This window comes from Macaca mulatta, chromosome 8, assembly GCF_049350105.2.
Source record: "Macaca mulatta isolate MMU2019108-1 chromosome 8, T2T-MMU8v2.0, whole genome shotgun sequence".
NCBI classification, from domain to species: Eukaryota; Metazoa; Chordata; class Mammalia; order Primates; family Cercopithecidae; genus Macaca; species Macaca mulatta.
In genome coordinates, this window is record NC_133413.1 from 118,320,766 (window position 1) to 118,348,187 (window position 27,422).

Here is a 27,422-nt window from a genome sequence, read left to right on the forward strand (position 1 = left end):
GTTCTAGATTTGCACGTTTCTATGAAGTGATTACTTTTTATAAAGTGTATTTTGCACCTTAGATAGCAAAATTTGGCCTCTCTATACATGCACACTTTCTATTCTTCACCAGAAGCACCCAGTTTAAAAGTAAAAGCTCGTTCTTGTGAGAAACTCAAACTTACCTATGATTTTGACACAGACTTCCAACACGGATGTATTCCTCAGAACTATGATCAATATATGTTTTATTAATACTTAATATTTTATCAATGTTAATAAAATTGTACCTTTTCTCAAATTTCTACATATTTTAGAAGTATTACTTTAGTAATTCATTGGAATTAGAATGAATTTTAAAGTGTTTCAGGGTATTTTTCCAAAGCATGGAGAATTTATTAGTAACTTGGTATGGGAAGCAAATATGAGCAAGAAAATGTCCACAAAGTAAGCAACTGGGAAATTCAACTAGCAGCAGCTAATGGTCACTGCACACTTGCCGTGTTCCAAGGGCTTGGCACACACCATCCAATTAATTCTCATGACAAAATTATAAACTAGATAACTACTATTACTCTCATTTTAAAATTAGGAAAACTGAGGTACAAAGATATGAAATAATTGGATCAATATTACACAAATAATTAGGAGATGGAAGATTTTTAAATCAGTGTGAATATCTGGACCAAAGAATGAATAGAAATATGAATTTTATTGTTAGAACGGCTCTTGAGATTATTTAGTCCAAACTTTTATTTTAAATAGGCAAGAAATATGGTAAAAAGGTGCCTTTAAGTTATCTTTCTCTCTTACACACATATATACAGTTTGTGGCAGAGCTAGTGAAGAGTTGTTAGTGCTAACCTAGGTAGGGCATTCTTTTACCAGTGACTTCAGGGTGTGAGTAGGAATAAAGGTCTTGGATTTTATGTATTCTAGGTCTCTACTGGGGGACTGAGTGTATCTTGATCTGACAGATAGTACAGCCTCGGTCATCTGCTGCTACTCCACAGTCTGTCCACATGGCTTGCAGGAGAGCCTCTTGGGGAAAAGGCACCCACAGTTAGCACTGATGCACTCCATACCCCGACCCACCCAGAAACTTCATCAGCAGAAGTCCTCATCTCCTCTGGTCTGTCTTCCTCCATACCTAGAATCTCAAGGCTTCCAAGAAATTAAAAACAGGTTCTCTTCTTAAAAGAGTTGGAAATCCTTCCTCTTGACCGAAAATCCTTCGCATCAACAGTTCAGTGTGAAACAATGCCCTCTCAGAGTCCACAGATATTCCTAGAAGGAATGCAACCAAGCCCCACCTAATGTTTCTATAACTAGGCAAGCAAAGCAAGCTAGCGAATCTTGAAAAAGTCAATGATTTACACTATATAATAAAAGCAGACATTACTTCTGTTACATCAATTAAGAAATTTTTAAAATAAGAGTTCAAACATACTGCACATAATCAGTAAGAAATAAAGGGAAGAAATTTAATATTTTCTAGTTATAGGCATGTAACTATAAAAATGATTTGGCATGGCTTAATGTGATTAAAATACTATTATAAGCCTAAAAAGCCTATATGTTATTACAATTCCATACTTTTGGTGTGAAATCACTGCTCTATGCCTTTGGAATATGTTTTCAAAATACTCCTGGCTGAGAAATGTAAGAACCACTTTATATACAGTGAATACCATATACTTAAGAGTTAGCACCCCGGCCTGGGCAGCAGAGCAAGATCCTGTCTCTACCAAAGAAAATTTGAAATAAATAAACTAACTCAAGTCCCCATTTTCATGAAATCCACAGTACTCCTTCCCCTTTGAACCCCGAATGTATTTCCTATCTATATCATTATTTCAGCACTCTCTCTTGCGTTGTTTTTACGTTAGCATTTATATGGTGCATTTGTTGAAAAAATTACTTCTTGGATATCTGCAACATGCACTCTCCTGGACACTGGTGATATAATGTAAACAAGGCTCTCACCCTTTTAGATCTTACGTTTCAGAAACTCTGGTGGAGATAAGACAGCCTGTATTGGTTAGGGCGCACAGTGCTAGCTTCTTAGAGGGACAAACCTCAATGTCTCGGTGACAACACAAAACTTCCTTTCTCGCTCAAGCAGAGTCCAGTGGAGATTTGCAGCAGGAAGACTTTCACAAAATCATTTAGGTACCCAAGCTCTTTTCACCTGGTGGCCCCATCATCCTACAGAGGCTCAGAGAAAGGGCTAGATCCTCTGCACCAAGGTGGCAAACACCAGAAGAGAGGCTCTTCTACAGGAGGTTTACTGGGGCCAGGCCTGGAAGTAGTAAATACATCGCTTCCACTCAGATTCCATGAGTCAAAACTCAGGCCTACAGCCACCCCTAACTCCACAGTCTAGGGACAGCCCCAAGAGACAAAAGAAAAGGATTTTGACAGACACACAGTGTTCTCTGCCACAGGAACAAAGAAAATTCTACAGTGCTTAAGAAATAAGCAGTGGATACAACAGAGCAGAGCTGGGTGTAGGGCACGATAAGTGAGGCGCCTAGCGTGTAAAGAGCAAACAGGCACTGGCTCTCAGGCTGGCAAGCACACGCCTTCCATTTTGTGCCCTAAGGCCCCCTCTTGGGTACCCTAGTCCTGGTCCTGATAGTTTACTACAGAAAACGGAAAAGGGCTGGGCAGAGTGACTTGTGCCTCTAATCCCAGCACTTTGGAAGGCTGGGGTGGGCAGATCACGTGAGCTCAGGAGTTCAAGGCAAGCCTGGGCAACAAGGCAAAACCCTGTCTCTAAAAAACAAAACAAAACAAAAATTAGCCAGGTGGGGTGATGCGTGCCTGTAGTCCCAGCTACTCAGGGGGCTGAGGTGGGAGGATCGCTTGAGCCCAGGAGGTCGAGGCTACAGTGAGCTGAGATCGCACCACTGCACTCCAGCCTGGGTGACAGAGCAAGACCTTGTATCAAAAGAAAAAGAAAAGAAAACGGAAAATAAAAATGTGCTGCTTTAGATACAGTTACTGTGAAAGGAACGAGCTAGTTGTGAAAAAGATGGGGAAAGAGCTTTCTAGACAGAGTGAACAGCAAATGGAAAGGTCATGAGACAGGAGGAAGTCGAGAGTGTTTGAGAGATAGAAAGAAGCCCAACAGGACTGAGATAATGAAAGGAGAGTTGGAGGAGGCAGCAGCAAACAGGTCAGAGAGAGGCTTCCAGGCTGGGGGAGGAGTTTGTTTTATTTGGGGTGTAATAGAAATCTACTGAAGCATTTAAATGGGGGGAAAATGTGCTGGCTTTCATTTTATAAGCAATTCTTGGCTGCCCAAAGGAGAATGGATCACAGAAAGATCAATGGGAAGGCCATGGAGAGGTTCGGAAGACGGTGACAGCCTGGCCTACAAAATGGCTGCCGACTTGGAAGAAACGGAGTTCAAAATATACTGAAAAGAGGGTGTATGAATAATAGGCGTTGAGGAGAAAACAAGGACTATTTAAGCAACTAGGTAGATATTCATGTTATTTGGAGCCAGGAAATATGGGAAAGAATGCTTCGTTTCCCTATTTAAATACCAAATCTCTTGGGGATAAGGGAGCTGCTTATTTTTATCCACAACAGGAACAGGCCAACAAGACGTTAAAAAAAAAAAAAATCATCAACGACTCAAGGCAAGATGCCCAACATCTCCCACCATTAGAATTAGTACAATATCCTGGAGAACACCTGGCAGTGAGATTGACAGCTTCACATTTCCATCTAGTGGTTAAGAGCATGGCTGGGTCAGAATGCCTACATAGAATTCTAGTTCCATCACTTATTAGCTCTAAACTTAGACAAACTATTCATCCTCTGGTCCCTCTGATTCATCTTTAAGATGGGGAGAAAAATAGGTCTACCTCACAAGGTCATTTGAGGATTAAATAATACATAACCTTAGAAACTATGCTTGGCTGCAGAGATTATGTATTATAGGGGAATTGGTTTTTTCTTGACTGCAGTCTCACCATTGAAACACAACATTTGTATTATTGGACATTTATAATCAAATGAGATCCTGCAGCAGAGAGGTTAACTTAGGCTATGCCCAGAGTCTTAATGCTCCCCAGAAGCTGTAAGCTAATAAACATGTGTGTCCTTTAAAAAGGCAGCAACAACAACAACAACAAAAGGGCAAGCATGGTGACTCACACCTGTAATCCCAGCACTTTGGGAGGCTGAGGCAGGCAGATCGCTTGAGCTCAGGAGTTTGACACCAGCCCATCTCTACAAACATATACAAAAAAAAATTAGCCACACATGGTGGTACACATCTGTGGTCCCAGATACTCAGGAAGCTGAGGTGGGAGGATTACTTGAGACCAAGAGGTCAAGGCTGCAGTGAACCAAGATGGCACCACTGCACTCCAGCCTGGGTGACAAAGCCAGACCCTGTCTCAAAAAAAAAAAAAAAAAAAGAAAAGAAAAAGAAAAAAAAAAGAAAAGAAAAAAAGAAAACCAACACTATGCCTAGCACATACTAAATGCTCAATAAGTGATTATAGTGTATTAATTGGTATTTCTAGTTCCATAAATGATTCCTAAGATAAAAAAAAAAAAAAAAAAGATGTGGACCAGGCATGGTGGCTCAAGCCTGTAATCCTAGTACTTTGGGAGGCCAGTGGGGGGCGGATCACTTGAGGTCAGGAGTTTGAGACCAACCTGGCCAACATCATGAAACTCCATCTCTACCAAAAAATACAAAAATTAGCTGGGCATGGTGGCACATGCCTGTAATCCCAGCTACTCGGGAGGCTGAGGCAGGAGAATCTCTTGAACCTGGGAGGTGGAGGTTGCAGTGAGTTGAGATCACACCACTGCACGCCAGCCTGGCAACAGAGTGAGACCCTGTCAAAAAAAAAAAAAAAAAAGAAAGAAAGAAAGAAAGAAAGAAAGAAAGAAAGAAAGAAAGAAAGAAAGAAAGAAAGACAGATGTGTAAAATATAAGTTTATTGATAGCATATTAACAATCTTGAAAACTTTTTAATACTGAAATGTTTAACTACCCAACAATAAGAAAACTGATTTTAAAATTTCATGTTGAACAATTATGATGCAGACTTTCTAAATGTGATTAAAATCGGTAAGAATATATACTTATGACACAGTAAGTTTCAAAATTTTATATTTATGTAGAAGGGAAAAACATCTGGAAGGATAAAGCACAAAATGTTAACAGCAGCCACTGAGCAGAAAGATTATTGGTAATTGTATTTCCTTCATGGTGTTGTTCTCTATTCTTCAAATTCCAATAATTTTCAAAATTATCAATTGCCAATAATTAATAAATTTTCGGCTTATATTCATTTTTAAAGAACTACAGTAAGTGGCTTTTTAAAAAATCACCTATATATACAAGGATAGTGTAAAGTCTTTACTACTTGCTTCTAAGACAAACACCTAAATGTCTCAACAATGCAGGGGGTTATTACCAAAATAACATTCAAAACGCAAAATGTAAAAGGCAGGAGGCATATAAATGACATCAACTACAGACCCCAATTAGTAGATACAGATCATTTATTTTCTTACTTAAAAAACACTAAACAGGTTGAAGAGAAAAAACAAAAAATCCCAAGAATCTTTTCATTTGTAAAAGCTATGTGTATTCCTAGTTCTATTCCCTGACTTGCAATATAACCAGTTTCTTCAGTTTGCAATACTGTTTGTTCTCTTAAAAGTACTACAATACCTAGATGACAGGTTAATAGGTGCAGCAAACCACCATGGCACATGTATACCTATGTAACAAACCTATACATTCTGCACATGTATCCCAGAACTTAAAAAAAAAAGTACTACAAAGGCACTTTACTAGTAAGAAAAGCACACACCTCCAGTGTTGTCTTACTCCAGCAACAGGGTTTTATGAGCCACGTATTAAATGTTGTATATTCATAATACTTACGGTCAAAAATGTCTAACAAGTCCTTTAATCCTCTCAATAGGCATTTGTGTGAATTAAATTTTTGACTTCACTGGATAGTAAAACTGTTAAATGTACATATTATGGGTATCTTTCAACAGGTCATACAAAAATTATGCCAATAGTAATAATTCAAAGCAATGAGCTAAGTTTTTAAATGAATAAAGGAAAGGTTTCTGTAATTAGAAACAGCTAGTTGCACCTAATAAGCAGAAGGAATTAAAAAAAAAAAAACTGTCACTTGCCCACAGAAGACATGTAATCTCTTCTGTAGGCCCTTTGTTTATATGTTACGTTAAAGACTGCACACCAGACTGGGCGCGGTAGCTCACGTCTGTAATCCCAGCACCTTGGGAGGCCAAGGTGGGCAAATCACCAGAGATCAGGAGTTCGAGACCAGCCTGGCCAACATGGTGAAACCCCATCTCTACTAAAAACACAAAAATTATCTGGGCATGGTGGTGGGTACCTGTAATCCCAGCTTCTTGGGAGGCTGAGGCAGGAGAATCGCTTGAACCCAGGAGGCTGAATTTACAGTGAGCAGAGATCGCGCCATTGCACTCCAGCCTGGGCAACAAAGAGCAAAATTCCATCTCAAAAAAAAAAAGAAAAAAGGAAAGAAAAGACAAGACTGCACAGCAACAGACAAGCCCTGATGGGCTACAAGGGCCAGTTCTAAGTGGCTAGCTGCCATTCAAGACAAGCTTTGAGAAAACTTAATCCTTCTCAGGTGACATTACTTGTATTCTTCAATATCCAGTTGATCTCCTCTAATATTTTTCTTCCTCTCCTCTCTAAGCCTTCCAGAGGGTGTTTAAGTAGCAGAAAGTACTGTTTTTCCATCCAATGAGCCTCAGATTACACCATACTGAAGCTACTGTATGTTCAACTTAGTAGCTTCTCTGAAAGCTATTAACAGAAAACATCAGAACATATCTAATAGAATTCAGGTTTCCAGAAGGTTTGCATATCATTTCTGTTAGCAAAAACCAAAAAGTCTTTTTTTAAAAAATGTCATTTTACTACTACTGTTTCAGTAAGCAAGAAACTGTTGGAAGACTTCACCTCCTCCATCTGACAGGGAACGGCTTGACACAAAGCAAAGCACTTTATTCACTTACATGAGGTTCACCCACCATCCCAGCTAAACACGTATCAACTCTCTTTTCTAAGAATCAGCAATTAAAATGGAAAAAAATAAGCTAATTGTCTGCTTTACCTGTAAGAATTGTGTTTCATAGTACAAAAATACCTATAGCTGAAAAAGGAACAGTTTTTAATAGAAAATTTTCAGCTAATAAACGTGGTAGTAAGAATTTAAAAAAAAATCACCATTTTGCAACCCCTAATGAAACTGATAATTCAGACAAATATCATTAAAATGGAGGGTGATAGGGCTGGTACCACATGAATCCACTGGTTAATCTCAGCATGACTAAGAACGGCACAACGAGACATTGTGTGCCTCCTGGTGTGATGTAATATGAAGCACTCACCATCACCTGCAAGGTGTTCCAGCCAAAAAAGTTGAACCTGAATCTAATCCAACCTTCAAGGAGAACTTCTAGTTCACAGAAATTGTGGAAGATTGAGGAACAAGTTAAACAACCCCAACAGGAGAACAAATGGAAGGATGTTATTCTGCAGAAAATTGACCTTTTTTTCTTTTTCAATAAGTCAATGGCATGGAAAAATGAGTGGGAAGGAAGTACTACCTAGGATCAAAGATACTTGAGGGACATACCTACCAAATGCAATGAGTGGTGTTATTTCAATGCTGATTCAAGCATAGCCACAGTATAACAACATTTTTGAGGCAACTGGGGAAATCCATTACATACCGATTATTAAGAGGTGTTACCAAGGAATAACTAATTTTGTTAGGTAGATTAATGACATTGCGGCTTGGAAAGAAAATCTACATTTGTAAGAAATACACTCAGAAATATGTAGGGTGAAATGATGTAGTATCTGTGATTTTCTTTACAATATTTCAGCCAATACAAAGTAAAACAGAAAATAAAGAATAAATAAAGTCAGTGTGGCAAAATCTCAATATTTGTTCAGTCTGGGTGAGGGATATATAGGGATTCATCACATTACTATTTTATGTTTCAAATATTTCACAATAGCTTTAAAACAATGTTCCTACTCGCCCTTTATATGCAGCACACAAGCATGAATAGATCAAGCCCCTTGGCAATGCCAGCATTTGACACTACTCAAAATCAGAGAAGACTAGTTTAAGACACTCTAACACCAGAAGTCATGTATAGTAGGCAATATTGAGATTTCACTAATGCTTCATAAAGAGTGTTAACAGCTCTTAGAGGACAGCAGACTTCAATAAAAACAGCTAAGGCCAGGCGTGGTGGCTCACGCCTGTAATCCCAGCACTTTGGGAGGCCGAGACAGAGAGATCACAAGGTCAGAAGTTCGAGACCAGCCTGGCCAACATAGTGAAACCCTGTCTTTACTAAAAATACAAAAATTAGGTGTGGTGGCGGACACCTGTAGTCCCAGCTACTCGGGAGGCTGAGGCGGGAGAATCGCTTGAATCAGGGAGGCGGAGGTTGCAGTGAGCTGAGACCACGCCATTGCACTATAGCCTGGGTGACACAGTGAGACTCCATCTCAAAAACAAACAAAAACCAGCTAAATGGAATGTTCAGCTTCAGCTGATAGAGATGAACAGTAAGAAGCCAAGTTGATGCATAGATTTGTTTGAAAAAGTAATAAAGAGGCTGTAATAAGTAATAAAGAGGTGACTCTTTGGGTTTGTGTAGTTTCACACAACTGTAGAGGCAGAAAGGAACTTGAAGTTACATACTCCAAACACCGTACACCTATAAACCATGTCTAAAGCATCCCTACCCTCAGGGCCATGGCACGCACAAGTCCAGGGGGTGCCATTAATATCATTCTTGCTTTATGTCCAATATACAGTCTGTAGCTATATGCAGTGATCCTTCCTCTACTACGCATTCCGCTTCTACTACCACTACTTGTTATATTAACAATAATTATTATAATAATATTCCACAGGGTTAGGAAAATGAGGATTTAAAAGACTACAGGGTCTGATGCAAATGGTATTTGTTATGGGTTGCATTGAGTACTCAGAGAAGATATATTGAAGCCCGAATTCTCAATGCCTGTGAATGTGGCCTTATTTGCAAATAGGGTTTTTGCAGATGTAATCAAGTTAACATTAGGTTATTAAGGTGGGCCCTAATCTAATAGAACTGGTTTTCTGTCAAAAGAAATAAAACCAGAGCTAAGACAGCCACGTGAACATGGAAGCAGAGATTGGAATTCTACTGCTACAAGTCAAGGAACACCTGAGGCTACCAGAGGCTGGAAGAAACAAGGAAGACTCCTCCCCTAGGATCTCAGAAAGAGCATGAACTTCCTTACATCTTGATTTTGGATTTTTAGCCTCCAGATGGTGAGAAAAGAAATTTCCGCTGTTTCACACCATCCAGTTTGTGGTACTTTGTCACAGCAGTCCTAGGAAATTAATACTGTATAATAACGTGTGCTGCCAATGCACTTCTTAAAGTAATGACTCTAGAAAAGAATGTAAGATAGGCTAAGAGCCTTCATCTGGTTTATTCTTGAATCTAGGTAAATATTTCTCTTAATGCAGGCCGGGCACGGTGGCTCAAGCCTGTAATCCCAGCACTTTGGGAGGCCGAGACGGGCGGATCACGAGGTCAGGAGATCGAGACCATCCTGGCTAACACGGTGAAACCCCGTCTCTACTAAAAATACAAAAAAAAAAAAAACTAGCCGGGAGAGGTGGCGGGCGCCTGTAGTCCCAGCTACTCCGGAGGCTGAGGCAGGAGAATGGCGTAAACCCGGGAGGCGGAGCTTGCAGTGAGCTGAGATCCGGCCACTGCACTCCAGCCCGGGCTACAGAGCAAGACTCCGTCTCAAAAAAAAAAAAAAATTTCTCTTAATGAAATGAATTCTTTTTGCAATTACATTATATTATAACCTCAGAGTAAGTCAAAAATCAATGAGAAAACGTTGTGTCCAACATCCTATTCTTCCATTGTTGGGGTGTGTGTGTGTGTATTTGACACGGAGTCTCACTCTGTCACCAGGCTGGAGTGTAGTGGCGCAATCTCAGCTCACTGCAACCTCTGCCTTCTGGGTTCAAGCGATTCTCCTGCCTTATCCTCCCGAGTAGCTAGGACTACAGGTGTGTACCACCCCGCCCAGCTAATTTTTGTATTTTTAGCAGAGATGGGGTTTCACCATGTTGGCCAGGATGGTCTTGATCTCTTGACCTTGTGATCTGCCTGCCTAGGCCTCCCACAGTGCTGGGATTACAGATGTGAGCCACTGCGCCCAGCTAGTTCTTTGATTTTAAACAGTAAACTCTACATGTTTCTGGTTAAGGTTTCATTTGTAAATTCATCTTGTCATTCCTAGCCATTGAGATCTTTTTGTAACCAGTCATCCCACATCCTAAATGTACTGTTCAACTTCATATTACGCAAAAGTGTGGTTGGTCTACCACCTGTCTTCAATGAAATCATTAAGAAAATATTGTTTCAGACAAGGCTGAAGACAGGATCCTTCTGTAAACCCAGGATTCCCACAGAGTAGACATCAATCCATTACTCACCACTCTCTACCAAATGTAACTCAAGAAAGTAACTTAAGATGATATACTTGCATTTCTCTACCTTGTCTGAAAGGGTTTTTAAGTCCATTATGCCTTCATAGGTGCCAGATATTAAAATTTCGTCCAATACTTCTTTGTCTTCCAGTCTAGCAACCCATTAAAGAAAGCAAAATATCTGTCTGGCATAACCCATGTTGGTTATAGTTATATTGAAATCTCAAAGTTTCTTATAACGAAACATTTTACAAATTAACATCATGGTCATGTAAGAATTGAGGTATACACCTTCTTTCAGAAATTCATATTGAGTGTCAATATCTATCACATTATTACTGAAGTTTACAATAATGATGCAGAAGCGCATGGTGCAGAATCTCAAGAAGCAATTTTAGCTGAGAGTGGTGGCACATGCCTGTCGTCTCAGCTACTTGGGAAGCTAAGGTGGGAGGATCACTTGAGCCCAGCCTGGGCAACACAGCAAGACCTCATCTCTTAAAGTAGTTTTGTTTAGTGTCCTGTCTTCAGGAAGGAAGAGTCTTGTATTTTGAGTTCAAGCGGCTGTCAACAAGACTTTATATTTAAGTACCTATTAGATACCACATGCATTACAGATGGCTGTGTGGTGGCTCTTACGGTGTGAAAGGTCCTTAGAGTTCACTCTTGAGAGTGTTGTAAAGTCACCAGCTTTAAAACATTCTCAAGAGATGCTCTTTGCTGTTGGAAAGAGGCAGCTTCCAAAGTCAAAATTCCAAAGAAGGTTCTCTTCCATTAGTGGATAATTTTCTAAATATAAACTTTAATCTTCCTCTTCATAAAATACCTTCATTTTGCTTTAATTCCAAAAATTAATCACATTCATTTTTCACAGGATCGACCTCAAGTCTAAGAAAATGATCTTGTTCCTGCTCTTTCCTTTCCCTAGGTCCAGCCTGTCACATTTCTTAAACTTTTCTCTCTGAATTCAACAACAAAAAATGACTGCTTGATGTGCAGAAGCTTGCCAAGCCTCCTGAACAGTTATTCATTTGAGTCAGTTTCAAATCAAAATCATGTTAAGATCACCCATAGTAGCTGCAAATAACTCCTCTGCATACAGAACAATTAAATCACACTAAACTCATGATTTGGGAAATCAGTTTTCAAGGGGGTAGTTTCCAAAGTTCTAGATCAATTTTCAGGATAGTATTATTTAAATGAGGGGAAAAAAGAACTTTCATAATTGACAGGATTCAGTCAAGAATCATATCAGCCACTGCTGATGTGACTTACTGACCACCAGGAGTGGTGCAAATGGCTTCTCTATCACCACAACAAACTAACCTCAACCCACTAATAGTGCTTCTGGTAACCACTGCTGTACACTTATCAGACACCAGTGGTTTTTCAAATTACGTAGTTTCTTGACCCTAACAAAGTTTCTCAATTACACTATGCTGGGTGAAGGAGGGTGGCCACAAGATATCTTTCATCAGGGGAAGGAATGCTATGCATAGGACAGCTCTGATTTTTCTGAAGTCATCAGATACCAAGATCCTTGGATAAGTAAAAAAAATGTTAAGCTAGTTTCTTCATTCCACTTACCCAAACTACAGCTATTCTCCCCCACTTCCTCATATCTCCTCAGAAGAGCCCAGAACTAACAAGCAAGAGTTTCTCAAAATTCCCTTAAACACACACACATCCGACGAAAGTGAACCTCTAGAACGTCATCAAGAAGCAAGTATCAAAATAAACATAAGTTCTTGTAGATGTTCTTCCACCTATGAGAACCACCCAGAAGATATGACAAGTTGAAGACCAGGGCTGCCTTCTTTTAATGTCTATTTAGGTATGGTAACATGGGAGCTGCAGGAACAACTCTTCCCAATACACTAGACCAGCAAGGTCTCTCATCCAGGGCAGAGTTTTTAAAGATCATCTATGACAGTAAAAGAGCAGGGAATGACAGATACCATAGTTACCCCCCGAAGAGTTATATTTTGGGGGATGGGCAGATAACATATCATTTGCTCATAGGACATTAATCCCCTATGATTCAGCTAAACTTCATGGGGCACGCACAGGAGGTCTGCCAGCTGAACCAACAGGGCAAAGTAAGTCTTCAAAATCTTGGAGGAGAAAGAGTGAATAACTAAACATGCAGTTTAATGACGACACAGCGCAGATCATTCAACATTAAAAAGCCTGCTTTTGACTACCAGGAAGAAGCATGAGAACACAGCATGTGAGGTGAAAAACAATGAGATGCCAGAGAATTTTTAAGCCCTAAGTCATACTTTATTACATAAGGGGGAATGAAAACTTAAAAATACTTTGGCTGGGTGACAGAGCGAGACTCAGTCAAAAAAAAAAAAAAACTTTGGATTTTCAGAATATTAGACAATTTTCACAATTCTCAAAGGGCCAAAGTATGAGAGAAGCATCGAAATAAATAGGTCTCTCTACAAAGATTAAAGAATTTGAAAAACAATTAATTAGGAAGTATTAATTTGGAGTCATTTGGGCAACTCCAAACTTTACCAGTTGCTTAAATTTTAGGGCATTCATCTTATGGAACACATCTGAATTGAAAACATAAAATAAAACCAACTGATGCTTTTCAAAGTGGCTGCAGAAGCTGGAACCTACCTGCATGTTAATTAAATCTGTAGCTTTCAACATCTGTGTCTCACAGATATTAAAATAGTGAGGTTGGTTCAGTTTGCCTCTTGGTGAGGTCTTGTCAAAAGGAGATTAGCGATCAAAACCAGAAATGTTCAGTAAGACCGAAAAGTTCTTTTTATTTGTTCCTTTGTTCTCTCTGTGATGACATCAAGATGATCACAGTGTCCATGGAGACAGCAGAGCAGGTTTCGCCCCTGAACCAATAGGGCAAAGCAAAGGAAGCACAAATACCACAAAATTTCAGAGAACAAAGCATAGGGAAAAGAATGCAAAGTGTGCCCTCTATTGGTCCATGTGTTTTCATTGCTGAGGTGATTAGTTGGCAATTGTATCCAGCAACAGGAGAGAGACTAAGGCCATCATGACACAAAAATTCTAAAATGTGCTGACACAGAAACAAAGATCTAGCAGGAGCCCCCTTGGCCAGAATTGAAGAGTGCTAAGCCCCAGTTCTGGCCATTCTATGAACTGGCAGCATGATGCCTCAAGTCAGATCAATGCCAGCACAGCATGTCACCAGCTGGAAAGCTACAACAGCTATTTCTAAAACTATATATTAACTGTTTTCTTAATGAGATAAAAGTTAGATCACATGATAAGTTTTAACAAAACCCCTATACTGTATATTTATGTTGTACTTTTATAAACTCTTTAGTGGGATGGAGAGAATTTAACAACTATTGTCTTTGAGTAAGGAATTACTTGCCAAGTAATTATTTACTGAAATAAATCTTGAGATAGTGCTTCCAATGTGGTTTCATATTGTCAAATATAAACATAGCAAATGGCTGAAAACTCACACAAGGAAAATAAATTTTTAGAAAACAAGTATCTATATCACTTTGAAGCAGTCATTTGGCATCATGCTAATTTGGAAGGTCCACCTCCTATTTTTTAAGCCAATGCTGCTTAACCTATTGAAGGAAAGAGGTGAAACTTGGACTTCTTTGAGACTTTAGTGAAAGCTCTATATTGTCCTTCTACGCCACAAAAAGCAACAGAAATCAGAAAGCTTCTAATTTCAGAAAGCTTGCAAAAACCCTAGCCCTACCTCTGGACCCCAAGTTAAGAAACCCTTCTCAAAACAAATGTGCTGAACTGGATAACTTCTTTTTTATAAGTGCTCTTAATATCTTTCAGCAAGAGATGAAAATTGAAAAAGTTTTAGGTAAATTGTAGAAGGTTTTCTCCAAATGACTAGATGAGAAAGGCTACCTATAATCACTTTCTCTACATTTTAGAGTAAAAATAAGAAATATTTAATACCTTTGCTCTAACCCTTATTGTAACATGTGTGTTAAACACAAAATACACATACACACCAATACACACATACATGAACACATGTACAGGCAAGTACACACATGCACACACATATTTGTTCTGGCTACTACAATGCTAGAAATGTTTCTATAATTCATATTCAAAAATAATTTTAAAAATTACCAATGCAGGCCGGGCGCGGTGGCTCAAGCCTGTAATCCCAGCACTTTGGGAGGCCGAGACGGGCGGATCACGAGGTCAGGAGATCGAGACCATCCTGGCTAACACGGTGAAACCCCGTCTCTACTAAAAATACAAAAAACTAGCCGGGCGAGGTGGCGGGCGCCTGTAGCCCCAGCTACTCAGGAGGCTGAGGCAGGAGAATGGCGTAAACCCGGGAGGCAGAGCTTGCAGTGAGCTGAGATCCGGCCACTGCACTCCAGCCCGGGCTACAGAGCAAGACTCCGTCTCAAAAAAAAAAAAAAAAAAAAAAATTACCAATGCAAGTATGCAAAATTTTACTAAAATATACTTATGGTTCTACCCATCAATTACTCCACCCCTCAGCCTTCAGTTATTTAATATTCATTACTTCATTAGCATAATTATGAGTTGTAGGAAGTTCTGGGGCTCAATAAAAGTCTGTGGTCTGAAGAACTTTTGAATGGGTTCAAAGGGAATTTCTTTTCTTTGAATTAATGTTTATGTTGAAACATACCATGTACAGAAAAACTCAGTGAATTCAGGAAAGTTGAATTCTAGCTCTATTCTCTTAACTGTTAGTTTTAAAACCACACAGTTCTGTAAGCAGCTCACCTTCTGTATAAGTCAAACAGGTCCCACTTCATTCAAAGGACACTAAAATGTCAGTGTTCTCCTGGAAGGCACTACACAGAACTATGTGGTCTCTTCATATTTACAGAACTTGTTCTAAAATACACACACATCTGTGTGTCTCATGGGTATGTGCATGTAGCTATATTATACTAAAATCATAAATATAACTAGGATTAAATTTTTCCTGTATTAACTTATATTATTAACATGAGTATCTTTTTAGAAGGCAAACACCACTTTCTTTTATTTTCTCCTAAATTATTATTCATTCATATGGACAAACTGGGGATAAAAATCCTTTATTGCCCTTTTCTATAAAATAAGTATTTTTTAAAATATGGGTTACCAGCCGGGCACAGTGGCTCACACCTGTAATCCCACCACTTTGGGAGGCCAAGGCGGGAGGATCGCCTGAGGTCAGGAGTTCAAGACCAGCCTGGCTAACATGGCAAAATCCCATCTCTACTAAAAAATACAAAAATTAGCCGGGCATAGTATCAGGTATCTATAATCCCAGCTACTTGGGAAGCTGAGTCAGGAGAATCACTTGGACCCAGGAGGAGGAGATTCAGTGAGTCAAGATCGCAACAGTGCACTCCAGCCTGGGTGACAAGAGCTAAATTCTGTCTCAAAAAAAAAAAAAAAAAAAGTGTTACCCCACCACCACCAGTTTTCTCTACCCTACCCACAAATCACCTGTCACTTGGAATACTCCATCATTCAAATAACAAACAAGTATACAGACACTAGTGTAGTCTGAGAAATTCTGAAGTAATCAGAAGAGACTTCAGAATGAGTACTTGGCTGGGAATGCTTTTATACCTCAGTTTTTTTTTAATTTTTCTTTAAATTATAAAGAATTATAAATGATGAGAATACCCATAATATTTAATCATTCCAACTTCAACTATGTGCAAACAATTTCGATTTAAAAAAAAACAAAACAAAACACCATTTCTCATTAAGTCACCAAAATAATTTTAAGGGCAAACAACAAAAATCTCGTATACAATGACGTTTTGTTCCACTACATTTTGTGGAGAAAGCACTCTAAAAGGTCTAGCTTGAGGAGTACAAAGATAAATGTACCGTAGTTCTGCCTAAGAGAAGCTTAAAATATGACACATAAGGCAAGATAACCAGAAAAAAAGGAAAAATAAGAGTCCTGTAAGAGTAGCCCAGAAAGCTAAGAAACTATGAGGGAATAATTTATTTTGGCTTTAGAAAGGAAGGCAGAAAATTCTAGGAAGGCTTCACAGAAGCAGTGGCATTTTAGGTGGGCGCCACGCCACACACATGCTCAACAGCGCAAGAGCTTAAAAACACATGGCATGCCTGGAAATGAAGTAATCTGGGATAGCTTAAGTGAAGTGTGCTTTCAAGGTGGTGGAAGGTTGAAAGCAGGCTGTGGTCAGATGGTGGGAAACGATGACTGCTACAGAAGAAGCTGGTGTTTATTCTGCAATCAATATGGAGGTCTGGGAGGTTTGGGGTTTATTAGCAGAGAAGTAACATGATCAGATCTGTGGTGGAGAAAAATGGAATGTGGCAGCATTGTAAGGGATGGAGCATCGTAAGTGGATTGAAGTAGATGCTGGAGGATGAGGAGTCTATAAGGGCCTGAGCTAGGAAACACCTTTGGGAATGGAAAGGATGAGATGGATATAAGCTCACTAATCCGATATAGTTTAGGCAAGAATAAAATGATAAAGAGGCAACAGAAAAGTCAAAGACTATAGCAAGGCTCCCAGTCTGGGCACCCAGAACTCCATGGATAACAATAAAGAATACAAGCAGAGGAACACATTTGGGAGGGGACACAAAAGAGGAAGTGAATTGTCAAGTTTGAGTATGCACGGAATATCTATCCATATTGGCAGTAGTTGGGAGACCTGAGTGTAGGATAATCTGAAGCTAAAAAAGAAAAAGAAAAGAAAAATTGAGCCTAGAATTAAAGGACTTTATGTAGAAATGAAAATTCAAGAAACAGGGATGGGTAAAATTCCCCAAGGAAATGAATAAAGGTGAAGAAACACTAGTCTACATTCTCAATGAGACTAGTGTAGTGTCACTGGCCAAAGGAAAGAGGTGATAAGATATCACCACAGGAACAAGTCCCAGAGGACTGTACCAATGCTGGACTTGGAAATGAGGTGAGTATGACTGGCCATTAAGAAACCCCTTTCTAAAATCTCTGTACCTTCCACTCAATTTCACTGTGAACCTAAAAGCACTCTAAAAATAAGTCTAACGTTTATAAACTTTTAATATTTTTCTTTTTTGTTAATTTCTGTGAAGGCATAAAAATATCTTTAAAGAAAAGAAAATATTTTTATTAAAAGGGTGACGGTAGAAGCCAAATAGTAACAGATTGAAGAGTGAATGAAACAGGATTATCAAGCCAGAGAAGGGAATAGAAGAAGTGAAGGAAAGCAGAAGAGATTGGAAAGCAGTGTGAAGAGGGAGGAAATAAGGAATTTTGGGATTAGAGGAACAGCAGCACGCTTGAAATAAGGGTGACTGACACAGAAGGGTCCTAGAGGAGGTAAGAACAGGTGGAAGGTGGGCTTTGGAAAGAGTAAAAACACTATCCTTACCCAATCTTATTCTCATTCTCTCCCTGCCACTCCCTTTCCCACCCACTCCCATCTTTTCATCTTGTCGAAGAGAAAGATGAAAAGGACTAGAAAAAAATGAGTGAAAAATCTTTTAGTTCTGAAATCCCAATCCTCCATAATTATAGCATCTTCGTCGCTTTCCCTACACGCACACCCACATATACAGGTATGCATATATACCTTCCCTAATATGTATAATATACATTATGTATACACTTTAGTATTAATTAGCATGTTTTCTACTTATTCTGGATGAACACATGAAAATGTATAAATATAGATATACAACACTGTCTTCACCTGATCAGCCCTTGATTGCTGCAGTTAATGGAGAAAAAGTAAGCTTCATGGTATCTTAAATACTGAAATTTTAAAACTTTGTCATCCCAAAGTCTATCACCTCCTTTTATCATAGTTATCAAGCTTATATCAAATAAAATCTGTCTGTCCCCTATTTCCTGCACTTGGGATGGATAAGGATACGTATTTCCAAAAGAAATAGTTTAAAGGCAGTCAGTAAGTTGGAAGGAAAGAACTACGCTGGATATTCCACAAACTGGCCAGTTTGTCTCTAAATAAATCAAGAGGTGGCTTTGCATTAAGGAACTAGAAGTGTCATTTCCAACTTGTGATTTCTGTGAATATTGGATTCTACCCAAGCTGGATTTTAAAAGCAAATAAAGAAAGCCCAGGGCCTAGGGGAATGTCACCTATTCTGAATCACTTCCAAATTTCTGTGGCAAAATAAGGTGTTAGTTTGAGCACAGCAACTTTCTGACCTCTCTGTACTAGTAAGACCCTGCCTTAAAAAATTATGCAGTTATGTTGGAAGACAAAGCAGCCAATCAAAATAGAGAAAAGGAAAGAAAGAACATGTTTATTTTGCAAAGTTAAACATCACATCAGCTTTTCTGAAATACTTTGGAACTTAAAGTAAGCAAGCATACAAAATGTGTTTTGAAACTTTTTCATTTAACTGTAGGTTAGTATGTTCCATGTGTCATTTTGTATTTTGAAAGAATATCAGGAAAAGTAAACTATTTAAGAAGTACTTGTAAAAAAAAAATCTTCCAATCTCAATAAATTTTTAAGAACACAAACATAAATTAATTTAGCTCTATAACGTTTAAGAGAAAATGTTTACTTTTTCCAGCCTCAGTTACCAGAAACATGCCACACTATTTGTGATAAACCTTTCCTTTTTATGGAAGAAGCTAAGTCTAATTTTGTGAAATGAGGAGTTATTAGAGGAAGGAGAAGCTGAGGATTCAATGTGGAAAAGGCTATAGCAGGAAACACTTGTCATAGCACGCCCCCTGCCATCAGACCACCAGAAACATGAATTATACATTTAGAAACCTTGCTGCATTGAGAATTTTATCAAGAAGTTTTCATAAATCCCTGGTTAAAATATCACAAGGTATAAAAATAGAATGAGGGAGATATAAGATTAAGTCATTACATGCCATGCTTGAGAAATTCCAGGAGACCACAATAAAGTTATGATTTGTCTATCCACCTTTCAGTAATTCAGCCTGAAATGTAGCTTACGACCATTCCAAAAAATGAAAGTAATCAAATAACTCCACTTACCATATAAATCAATCATAAGTGGTCTCCAGACCAAGATAGACAGTAGGGGTTAACAATAGCCAATCATGACTATTTTGAAGGGGGAGTCAGGGAGACAAATCTTAGTATGTTACATGGAGAGGAAAATAAGGGTTGTCAATAAGCTTTACAAAATGTTGGCATGTGTCTCCCCCTCTCTAAAAGATATTCATTGTCAGTATTGTATTGTGTTTGTGTCTAACTTTTACAAAATATTGCAACCAGGCCCCATTAGTGACTATCAAATGCATTTTTATAATTTTTCAAAATAAGGGGAAGAAAATATGGTAGGTGGGTAGTGTTATTGTTCGTGATGATCTCCCCCATTTGAAGTTTTGTCCAAAAGTAGAGAAGGTCAAAATTCTATTTTCTCAATCTTCTGGCTATATTCTGAAATAAAATATACCGTTAAATGATATATTTGCTCCCCATTCCAAACTGGATGCAATTGATTTTAACTGACTAAATTATCTAATCTCTGCCAAGAATTTTATTTCATTAAGAAAATGATATTATGGAGCATGTGAGATCATAGCGCAGACTAAACATAATGCCAAAGGAGTTCGGAGAACGCTCCACACTGAAGGTTTGATTATTTGCAGATGGAATATGGGAAAAAAAAAAAAGAATCAGGTCCCAAGGGTAAGCCTAACCAATCCTGGTACCACTGCCACCTACCTTGTAGCACAAAAGCCAAGAAAATAACTAATCTTCCAAGCTACAACACCTTTTTGAAAAAATACCAATTACTTTTCTTCCTGGAAAATAATACTTAACTGACACTATCCAAAACAAAGGGGAAAAAGGGAAATGTTGGTACCACATAGGCCCTAACATGTCAACTGTCACTGCTGACATGATTTGGCCAGTAGTCAAGCATTCACTGAGGAACTAATTGAAATCAATCTTTTTGGGGAAAGCCAATTGTTTGGTATGCACAACAATTGGTGTAGGATCAATCAGTGGACATGAGATCAATTAAAACCAGCTTAAGTTTGTGAAGAGGGACAATTCACACAACTTGAGTTAGATCTCTATTCATTTCAATACTCTCACAATGCAATCCTTAAGCTTCCTTGCAAAGCAGAAAAGCTACTATCACCCTACACTGTCTGGCCAGCCCTTTAAGTAGTTCCACTTTTAATTAAAAACACAGTACACCCTTTGTTGGTACAGATAGTGTGGTCACTTTTAAGGACCACAGTTATTTTAACCAGAAACTTGGGATTTGTAAAGGGACATCTGTTGAGAAGAAGAAGAAAAAAAAAAAAAAAAAAAACAACTTTGATAGTTTTTTTACACCCTTACCAATTTACACGTTCTTGAAAGCATTTGAATTTTATTAAATCGAAAGGTTGATTTGGCACAAGCTACTACTGCACAGTTTAGAGTTAGAATGTCAGTGCTTTGGGATGTGGATAGTAATCGTTACAAAAGATTCTGCTATTTGAGATAAATAGGTTCTGCTTCAGATACCTTAGAAGGCATAGGAAGATTCTTAGAGATGGCACTGCAGAGAAGGCATGCAGTATCCCTTCTGGCCGCAGGAGTGCTGTAATGTCCCTTTCCACCAAACAGCATCTCTGCATTAAGTTCTACTAAAACAATATGCTTAGTTCTTCCCCACTCAACCACAATGGGACAGGCAGTGTGGATCAGAAAGCTATCACTGAATTAGTAAGTCATCTAATGAGGATCTGGCAAAGGATTTTAGATATTTCTATATTTTGCAGACTTCAAGCACTTTAGTTTTTCTAAGTAGACTGCAGCTTTGACTTATAAAAAGAGGAAAAGCCTCTCCAAACACTTTTGACCATAGTGTAATCAAAACTTGCTGGCTCTGCCGAATACTCGAAAGAAAGTACTGGGATTGAGAAAGGAATCAGTTAGGAGGGGAGGAGAGAGGAGATGAAAAGGGGCTTTTTCAAGGCAAGTATCAATATCAAACTCTCATGGCCTTTGGGAAGAAATTTCTAGTATTTTTAAGTAGAATAATTTCTGAAAATAAACAATTTCCAAAAGTCAGAAATCGGGGGAGAGGGAGGGAGAGAAGTTGGAGAGGGTTTATCCTTACCAGCCGCAGATACAGAGACAGTTGAAGCGCAGGGACTACAGAAGTCGCACACCGTCAGTTATTTGGAGCTCTGCGCTCAGGTGGGCCAATCTCTAGCTCTACCCCTAGGTGAGAACAGCTTAACAATGTCCTAAAAAGCCATCAAAAAAACTAAGGTTCGGAAAGTCCTCCCTAAAATCTGGATGCAGGACCGGAGTTTACATACAATGAGTTATAAACAAATCACGTCACAGGTCCAGTGAGACGTTTACATTTTGGAGAAGAAGAGAAAGTCAAGATTCATGAACCCGGCGACAAATTCTAATTGCGCAAAAGTCCAAAGTGGCAAAGTGCCGGATGAAAACAGACAGCTCTCACCATGTCCCTGGGAAGCGGCTGCTGCGTACCTTTCCTGCGCGGGTAATTCGATGTGCGTGTGGTGGGTGGTTTATGTTTAAATCCCCCCAGAAAATTGAATCGTGTCTAGCCACCCTTCTTCTAAAATGCACTTGGATTAGCTGCATCTCCAGCAGACTCCGAGACTCCGAGACAGAAATATGCACTAAATCTGCAGGAAAGCGAGTTCCCAGAAACCTTTCTGGAGGCTTCTACCCGCCTTCTCCGCTACGCACAAGTGATGGAGAGGAAGGGAGCAGTTAAAAAGCCGCAAGTGAATTTCATTGAGAACAGAAGCCTCCACCGGTGTAGCTGCTTTTGCAAAGCAAATGGAGAGAGCAAAGTGGGGCCTGTTTTAAAAACAAACCTCTGCAGGCGAGGACTCCCCAGAAAACCAGCGCGGGAATTGCTGCTCAATTCAGAAAGTTCCCATCTCGTCGCAGGTTCCAGAAAAAAGATCTGTTTGCCTTTTTCTGGAAATGGAGGTCCTCCCCCTCGACTTGGTACCCCTCCCCAAGCTCCGGAATACAGACACACGCGTGGGCACACCCACACACCACACACACACACACTGTGCTAGGTCAAGTCCAAAGAGATCTGAGGCCGGGTTTGGGGCGCACGTGGATGGGGAAGGTAAAACAAATGTGCTACAGGGAAGATGGTTAAGAGGACAGAGAGAACAACGACCAAAAAAAAAAAAAATGCATGCCAAATAAGAAATACGTTCTAAAGAGACAAGTTCAGGTGAGGAGGTGGGGCAGCGAACATGAGTGCGGACCGCACGACTTGGCCCTGAGCGCCCAAGTGGCGCCCAGCTCGCCCAGCTCCCAGCGCGTCTCGCTCCGGCTCCCTGCGCCTCCAGGGTACAGAAACACGGAGTGTTCTGTAGAGCTCCAGGGTCCTAAAGGTGGGGAGTGGGGACCCGCAAAAGCTGGGGTGGAGAGCACAGCCCTGCCCATCTGAGTCCCTGGAGCCAGGGCGTGAGTGAGCACCGCCACAAGCCACCCCTGAAGCCCACACACCTTTGGCAGAGAGAGACCCACCTCGCTTACTGCGTCTCCATCGGTTGCCTTGGCAGTGGCTGTAATCCATGCAGTTCAGAATGATGAGGGCAAAGGAGAAAAGGCGAAACTGCATCTGGACGGTCGGGCGGGGGAGAGACGCCTCTCAAAGTCTAGGAACTGGAGGGCTAGCCCAAAGAGCCGGCGCCGGCCGCGCTGCTGGGGAGGACTCAGAGGGAGACTCGCCACTCACCCCCGGGCCGCACCGGTCAGTTCAGCGCGATCAGCATCTCTCCGCCACGAACCTGAGAGATGAGGGAAGCGAAAACAGGGTGTGTGGGGGATGGAGAGAGCCCCGGAGAGGCAGCTGCGCCTTCGCGCGTCCCAATTTAAAGAAGAGAGGGAAGGAGGAAGCGAACCCACTGCCTAGCACGAGCCGCGGAGCGGCTTAATCCAGAGCAGGCAGCTGCGGACGAGTTGGAGAGCAAGGTGATTACAATCAATGAATTAGCAACCTCTGCCGAGCCCTAAGCTCCAACCCGGGGGCATAGGGCGTTGTGCGGGCGCTCCGAGGAAAGGAAAGAGCTCCAAAGACACTGAGAGTGCAGGGCTAAAAGAACGCTCTTAGGCCATTTGGAGTCCACTGCAGGGTACCCAAGCGCCGCGGCTGCGGCTGCCTTGGGGTGGGTTGCCTACCGTGCGCACGTCTCGGGCGGCGCGGCCTCCCTAGGCGCGGTGCTCCATGACGGGCTCGGGAAGCGAGCCGCTTGGTTAGCACGTGGGCTGGGGAAAAGTTTGCCGAGACCGGCCGGGAGCGCCTGGCAGCTCCGGGATTCCAGCGGCCGCCACGGTGTTGGCGGCGCCGGGCAGAAGCGCGGAGCAGCGGGTGCAGCCACTGGGATGCTCCGTCCCCGCCCGCGAGCGCGGTCCCCGGGCTAGGGGTGCGCCGGCTCTCACTCTCTACGTCCCTAACCAATTGTGTCGCTTCCTGCGCTTTCTCCACGCTCACTTCACAGCTCAGATTTCGTTCTTTCCGAGCTGTAGAAGGCAGAACGCTCCCGGGAAGACGAAGTGATCCGAAGGGATGTGGCTAACGCACTTTCCGATGGAGATGCAGACTGGCTGAGGCTCGGGATGCTTCTATAAGTAGGTGGTGCTGTGGTCCAAGGCATCTAAGTCTAGGCTGCCTTGCAGTTCCTGGGTCCTAAAGCCAGAAACGCCCCGGTTTCCCTGAGGTCCTAAAGAACGTTGACCAGCCAACAGCTCGCCTAACTCCGGGCGAATCCTCTTCGGGCTTTCCAAAGTGCGAGGGATAAAGAGTAGCTGGGATGGAGACGCCCCCTGACCTTGCTGGGTCCCAGAATCCGGCTGTTCACCCCCAAGGAGTCCTCTCCAGAGCTCTAAGGTCAGTTCCAACGGCAGCGCCAACCTTTCTGCAGGGGGATCTGACCGAAGGACTGATGACTCCTTTAAAGTTTTGCAATATTCCACACCTCTGCCACTTTTTAATTTACATCTTGTCCGTGTTTTGCAGGAAGGTATGGTAGCCGGCTGAAATTATTCATAAAATGCGCCCCCACTTTGAGGAGTGAGATGGGTATTCTCGATAGCTTTCGCTCATCCTCAGAACTGTTATTTACTTTGTTTCTCCTCCAATAAAACTAACAAAAACCTGTGATCCATTGCCTGAAGTACTCAAGAAGTTGGGGCCTTGATTCTTTAAAAATAATTTTTAAAAGTTCACTTCCCACTAAAGTATTTTTCATTCTTAATCCTCCTCTCTCCTCCTCCCATTTCCAAAGTCTCCTGAATTAAACTTTTAGGTGCTCTGGGTTTGGGGGAAATATTCTGTTTAACAAAGTGTTACATTAAATAGACTTGATGCCATCCAATTTCATTCTAGTGAAATCTGTCCTGCATTCACTATTGTAGGAAAAAATGTATGTATTCCTTAAGCAAAAGATAAGAATTTATGCCACTAACCGTTAGCAGTATGAATGTCTATAGATATGCCCACCGTTACCATATTATTATGATAGCATTTTATACTAAATTCCCTTTTCTATTCCTTCAGTTTCAGATGTTCAGAAATTTGATGACTTAAAAGACAATCATATAAAAAGAATATTGCAGTACTCATATTTATTAACTATTCTATTATTGCCTATTCTTAACTATTTTACAGACTCACAATTACATAGTGGTATTTATGTGCTAAGAATTTCAGCAGTGTGCCTTTGATGCATGCCTGAGAACACCCAAGTAAATCTGAGTTGAGGTCATTGGTCCCATTTCATAGATAAGAAAATCCAGCCCTGAGACTGGCCCACAGGGCGCAAAGAGAGTTGACAAAACACATTTCAGAAACAGTGGATCTGTTTCTTGACTTTTGAGTCCTTGATTTTTATCACAGAATTTGGAAGCAATTGGAAACATTTCAGTGTAGGGAGTGGCCCCAGTGTTTGGCATAACTTGATATTTCTTGATCATCTTGTTATGATGCTGAATATCTCTTCAGCACCATAAATACTACTTCTTTCCAAATATAGTCATATATGCACATAACAAATGAATTGTACTTATAAAGGAGTTAAATATATGGGAGAAAGGAAGTCTTCCCTAAGTAAGTCCCCCTGCCTCCTTGCAAGGCTTTGAGATCCGTTCCAGATAAATGGTAATCAGTGTCCTTTAAAATATTTAAAGGCAAAAGTAAACACAAGACCAAGCAGATCTAGCACTACCATTAATCACCTGGGTCACTTTGGGCAATTTTCTTGGTCTCAGTTTCCTTGGCAGTATTTTTAGGAAATCTGCCCAAGGTCTCTTTCACTTCTACATGTTCTGGTTTACAATCAATTTTCTATTTTTACTAGGAAGTTTGCTGTGGTATCTAACCAGTGTGAGGGCAAACTCATCAGTGATGGTTCTTTCTGTAGAAAGAATAGGGTTAGCCATTGCTGTCCTTAGTTAAATTTACAGACCACTTTCACCCTTATCCCTTCAAAGACAACTTTCCATAATTTTAATTTTAATCCTTTGTGTTGTACAGTTGATGCATTTTTAGCCAGAGATACTTTTCAGTTTAGTGAACCCCAAGATTCAGTTCATGAGGAAGAATTTTGATAGCACCACTTCTGTAGAAAATTGGTTAATTTGTTTAGTAAGAAAAGAATAGGCTCTGAAAGAAAGGAAAATTCTTAATTCCTTCTTTTGCTCCCTCCTGGTCTATCTTTGCCTCTTAAAAGATACCAGTGAACCTTAAAACTCTGTCAGATTTAGTTCTTGGGGTACTTGGAGTCTCACACTTAATCACTTTGGGGCTAATTTGTTGATAATGCAGACTTTTTTTTTTTTTTTTTTTTTTTTTTTTACATTCACTGAATATTTTTCCTGACTTCAAAATCCCAGGAATGTTCTTGTTACTAAAAAATACAACCCTAACGGATCCTAGACTATCATTAACTTTAATCCCATATCTCTGCTTCCTTTCATTTCTAAACTCTGAATGTGGTGTTGTTGAGGCTCACAGCTCACAGTTTCTCCATCTTGGAGACTTAATGGACTTTTTCTTCAAACTGAGTTTATATAGTGATTTCATTAACCCGGCTTTGTAAAGAGACTTGTGCCTGGGTTCTGTTTATAGAGAAGTATACCGAGGAGGTTGACTCTATACCACTCATTGGTGATAGGGAAAAATAACCGAGGGCAGAAGTGGGGGATGATGTTATAGATAGGAAATAACTTCTGTATTTTATTTTTTGACTTGTAATTGTTCATACAGCTCAGAATTCAATCCTTACAAAAGAGCATAACAGGGCAAAGTCTCTCCTACCTCCTTCTCTCAGGCATCCAGTTTTCCTTAGAGTCAATCAGTTATTCTTATACAAACTTTCAAGGTTTTTGGTATACTTCAGGAGATGTTTTGTGCTTATCAAACGAGTAACTTGATAATCTTTTTGCTTATTAAGCAAGGAGAGAAGGAAGAATGTATTATATATATGTATATGCACATATATAGGCATACATATATGTGCATATACATATATATAATACATTCTTCTCTATTTTATAATATATTCTTCCTGTCTTTTATGCAACTAGTAGAATACTGTATTCACTAATCTGTACTTTGATTTTTTTGTTGTTTATTTTTTTGAAATGGAGTCTTGCTCTGTCACCAGGCTGGAGTGCAGTGGCATGATCTGGGCTCACTGTAACCTCCGACTTCCTGGTTCAAGCAATTCTCCTGCCTCAACCTCCCGAGTAGCTGAGATTACAGGCACACGTGACCATGCCCAGATAATTTTTGTATTTTTAGCAGAGACACGGTTTCACCATGTTAGCCTGGATGGTCTCGATCTCCTGACCCCGTGATCCACCTGCCTCGGCCTCCCAAAGTGCTGGGATTACAGGCATGAGC

The 27,422-nt window shown here is 40.4% G+C and overlaps 1 protein-coding gene across 3 annotated transcripts in view; it reads right to left on the reverse strand.

The window, feature by feature from the left end:
• The window catches only part of RSPO2 (R-spondin 2), a 169,121-nt gene extending 144,977 nt beyond the window's left edge, over positions 1–24,144 (reverse strand). For 2 of the 3 annotated variants that reach the window (XM_015145873.3, XM_015145872.3), the window contains exons 1-2: positions 23,699–24,144; positions 23,045–23,307 (exon numbers count right to left, since the gene is read on the reverse strand). In XM_015145873.3, coding sequence (XP_015001359.1) covers positions 23,045–23,138 — 94 coding nt within the window. In that variant the 5' untranslated portion in view covers positions 23,139–23,307; positions 23,699–24,144. Of the gene's footprint in view, positions 1–23,044; positions 23,380–23,698 lie in introns of those variants that run through there. The other variant, XM_077942856.1, reaches the window with a different exon arrangement.
• Positions 24,145–27,422: the final 3,278 nt, after the last annotated feature.